At 40.0% G+C, this 3212-nt stretch overlaps 1 protein-coding gene across 1 annotated transcript; it reads right to left on the bottom strand.

Annotated features, from left to right (window-relative positions):
• Nucleotides 1–298: 298 nt before the first annotated feature.
• LOC130177930 (heat shock 70 kDa protein 12A-like) lies at nucleotides 299–2927 on the bottom strand. The gene is made up of 4 exons (XM_056389947.1): nucleotides 2632–2927; nucleotides 1966–2187; nucleotides 1717–1888; nucleotides 299–1562 (listed from the first exon to the last, which is right to left on the bottom strand). Exons 1-4 carry the CDS (start codon nucleotides 2911–2913, stop codon nucleotides 466–468), a joined length of 1773 nt encoding a protein of 590 aa, XP_056245922.1. The 5' UTR covers nucleotides 2914–2927; the 3' UTR covers nucleotides 299–465.
• Between the last annotated feature and the right edge of the window lie 285 nt (nucleotides 2928–3212).

Raw genomic sequence — 3212 nt, 5'->3', positions numbered from 1 at the left:
AGTTTCCAAAGATAAAATCGTGAAATTAAAACCAAAGACTTTATTGGATAATTGTTTCAAAAATACATAAAGTGATTCAGGTATATGTTGATATTCATCATGTTTAATCAGTTTGTGAGTTGTACACTATATGATACAAATGCAGATCCCAGTATTGTCCACATAATAACTACTTCAATTTATGTCATTATAATTCATAAATGCAAAACCACATCAAAGATCATCACTAGTTGAAATACTTGACAAAACCATTTTGCTAAGCTAGTAGTGGACTCTAAAACTCTGAAAGCCACAAACATTCAGCAATATGCACTATGATAGAGGAATTACGCCCACATCCTAATATCAGGTGTTTACTTTAAAACACCTAAATGAAAAGTAAACCCTAAGCAGAGATGAAAGACCCTGTTAAAGTACATTATATGATTACAACAGATCAGAGGTGATTGTCATGATTCTGCTTATTTAGTCAGATCCATCTAACATTTTTCTGTCAGGCAACAACAGAGGATGGTGTTGTATTTTGGATGTTTTTCCTTTGGTCAAGAAGTCGATCTTGATTGATCCTGTTGAGCCAGAGACTAAGTCGGTGGCTGTGGCTGTTATCTCTGTGGAGCCAAACCTGATCTCCAATCGAACTTCTCGTTTCACGCCTTGTGTAGTATCAGGCATGTTCACAAAAAATGAAGCAACGTCCTCTATTCCCCACTCATCCACATACTTTGCATTTTTTCTTTCTGTGCGATAGAATCTAAGATTCATTGCTGTCTGATCTGCACTTACTGGATTAAAGATGTGTTCTTTGGTTTCATTCCAATCCACACCCTCATCTATTTCCACTAGTTTCATGAAAATATCATTACAGAAGTCATCCTCACCAGTTGTGAATTTTTTTTCTGCCTTATGCTTGGACTTGTCAAAACTCTGGCACGTAGCAATCCCGTAAGTGAAGGCACTTTTTCGAGATGCCACCACCTCTGGGTTCCTTCCAAACTGTACAGCTCCCTTCACAATTGCTTCTTGGGCCCTAAAAGGACACAGCACTTTACACTGATGACTAAACTCACTCTTAATGTGAAAACGCAGAATCTTGCTTTCAGCGTAGCCCCCCACTAACAGAATGAACTGAATGTTGAAATCTTCGTTCAAGATTTCTCTGAGACTCTTGCTGATGCCATTTAGAGACTCATCAAAGAACGACTTCATTTTCTCTTTAGTGATTTTGATTGAACCACCGTGCCAGGATGCCCCTTGCACTGTTTCAAAGAACTTTCCCATGTCTTTCTTTCTCTGAGCTATTTCTCCCAGGTTAAATGTGCAGGTGATCTGGACATCTTCATCTTCTTGTTTGAGAACTGCAAAATCATACATCATTTTCTGAACCTCACTAGGAAACTTTGTCTCATATTCATCCCAGACACCATCACAGAAGATTTTTCTGAGGAACTCTTTGAATTTCTTGTCAACAGTTTGACCTCCCATGTTGTTTCCAGAGGCCTTGTGCAGCTCCTTCAGGGCTCCTCCATCCAGCACTTCATGTACAGTTATGTCAATAGTTCCACCTGCAGCACAAAACATTACACATTCTCCACTTTACTCAAGAACATACATCAAACAAATATTGTTAAACATATTTCTTGGTATCAGTAACATTACAAATGCTTGTTCTTGAGTGTGTAAACACACAAGGTTTGTTGACAATGTTACATACAGTACCTCCACAATCGACAACAATGTATTGTGTTCCTGGTGTTTGCTCAAGTGAGTCTTTGTCATGGTTCTGTGTCACGAAACCTTCAGCTGGCAGCTTCTTACACCACACCGACGCTGCCTCTGGTTCCAGTGCAATGACCAGCTTGTCTTCTGTTCCTTTTGTCACAATACCTGCCTAGAAGTGAAATGAAAACTCACTCATTCCTTCGAACATTTCCTAATTTCACTGCTTTCTAAAGGAAATGTTGTTACCCGAGTTGCAGCCTCTCTCATGAACTGTTTAGCTGAAGGATCCCAGATTGCAGGTACAGTCAGCACCCAGGTGAAGTCAGAGGCAATGAAGGTCTTCCCTGCTTTGGTACTAATGGTTGTCAGTGCGTTTTCCTTCAGGTAGCTCAGTGCTGATGTAAAGACCTTCAAGGCATTCATTGACTTCCCATTTGCAGCAGTAATTGTCACATCCTTGTTGAGTTTCTGGAGATTGATAAGATAGTAGTTTATATATGTTGAAAGGTGTTTGAGTTAAATTAGGGCAACAGTTAACATGACAACAACCTGATTAAACCTGACTTTGACTCAGTGTTGAACTCCCCTGCCTTTTGCAAGTAGTACAGTATATTTTTCAAGATTGGTGATGCAAAGGCATATAACCACGGTACACCATGATCACAGGGATTTTTCTGTGCATCAGTTTATTTTTGTAAAAGTATGACCGACTTGCTTGTGCTCCTGGTTTACTCTGCAATCTCTGTTCAATCACATCCCAAGCCACATGTATTTAGCTGGGCAAAGTTGTGTGTAAGCTGAGTGTCCCCTACTGACATCATACTACAACACATACGATGTTGTGGCACATATGCATTTCAACAAAGGGTGGGACACTTATAAGGGTTACTACTGTAGATGACTTTTACTTACAGCGCCATAGAGGGCCATCTTGAAGGCCTCAAAGAAGTAGTGGTTTTTTGCTTCTTCTCCTCGCATGTTGATATATGCAGTTTTAGCTTCATAACCAAAGTTGAGAAATTCTTCTTCTTCATTGAACAGAATGCAGGTTGGAGTCTTTGGGGTCTCCAGTCCAAGCTCTTTCCCCCACGACTTCAAAACAGGATCAATTTGGTCTTCTTTGGACGTCACAGTGTAAGCATATCCACTGTATGCAGTGCCAAAATCTATCGCTATGATGTATGAGTCACCCATTGTAAAACAGGTCAAGCTAGTCTGGGTGAAGAGAAAAGTCAAAGTGGCAGTGAGCAGCAGTCAGTGCATTTATTTATTGCCTCTCTGTAAACCCCGCCCCCTGTTTTGTTCTGTGTAACATTCGCTCTGCTGTCAGACTGAGAACTTCAACCTTGGACAAAAGAGGAGAAAAACAGGAAAATGAGCGGATTTGGACAGAATATGCGGTAAATAATGAAAATATATGATCGGCACATCCACAAACTTTTATTTCAATAGTCCATACTGTAAATGGATAAATACCATTCATTCACTTACCC

Source organism: Seriola aureovittata, chromosome 11 (assembly GCF_021018895.1).
Source record: "Seriola aureovittata isolate HTS-2021-v1 ecotype China chromosome 11, ASM2101889v1, whole genome shotgun sequence".
NCBI classification, from domain to species: domain Eukaryota; kingdom Metazoa; phylum Chordata; class Actinopteri; order Carangiformes; family Carangidae; genus Seriola; species Seriola aureovittata.
Note: the sequence above shows the minus strand (reverse complement) of the source record. Positions and strands in the feature narration are given on the sequence as shown.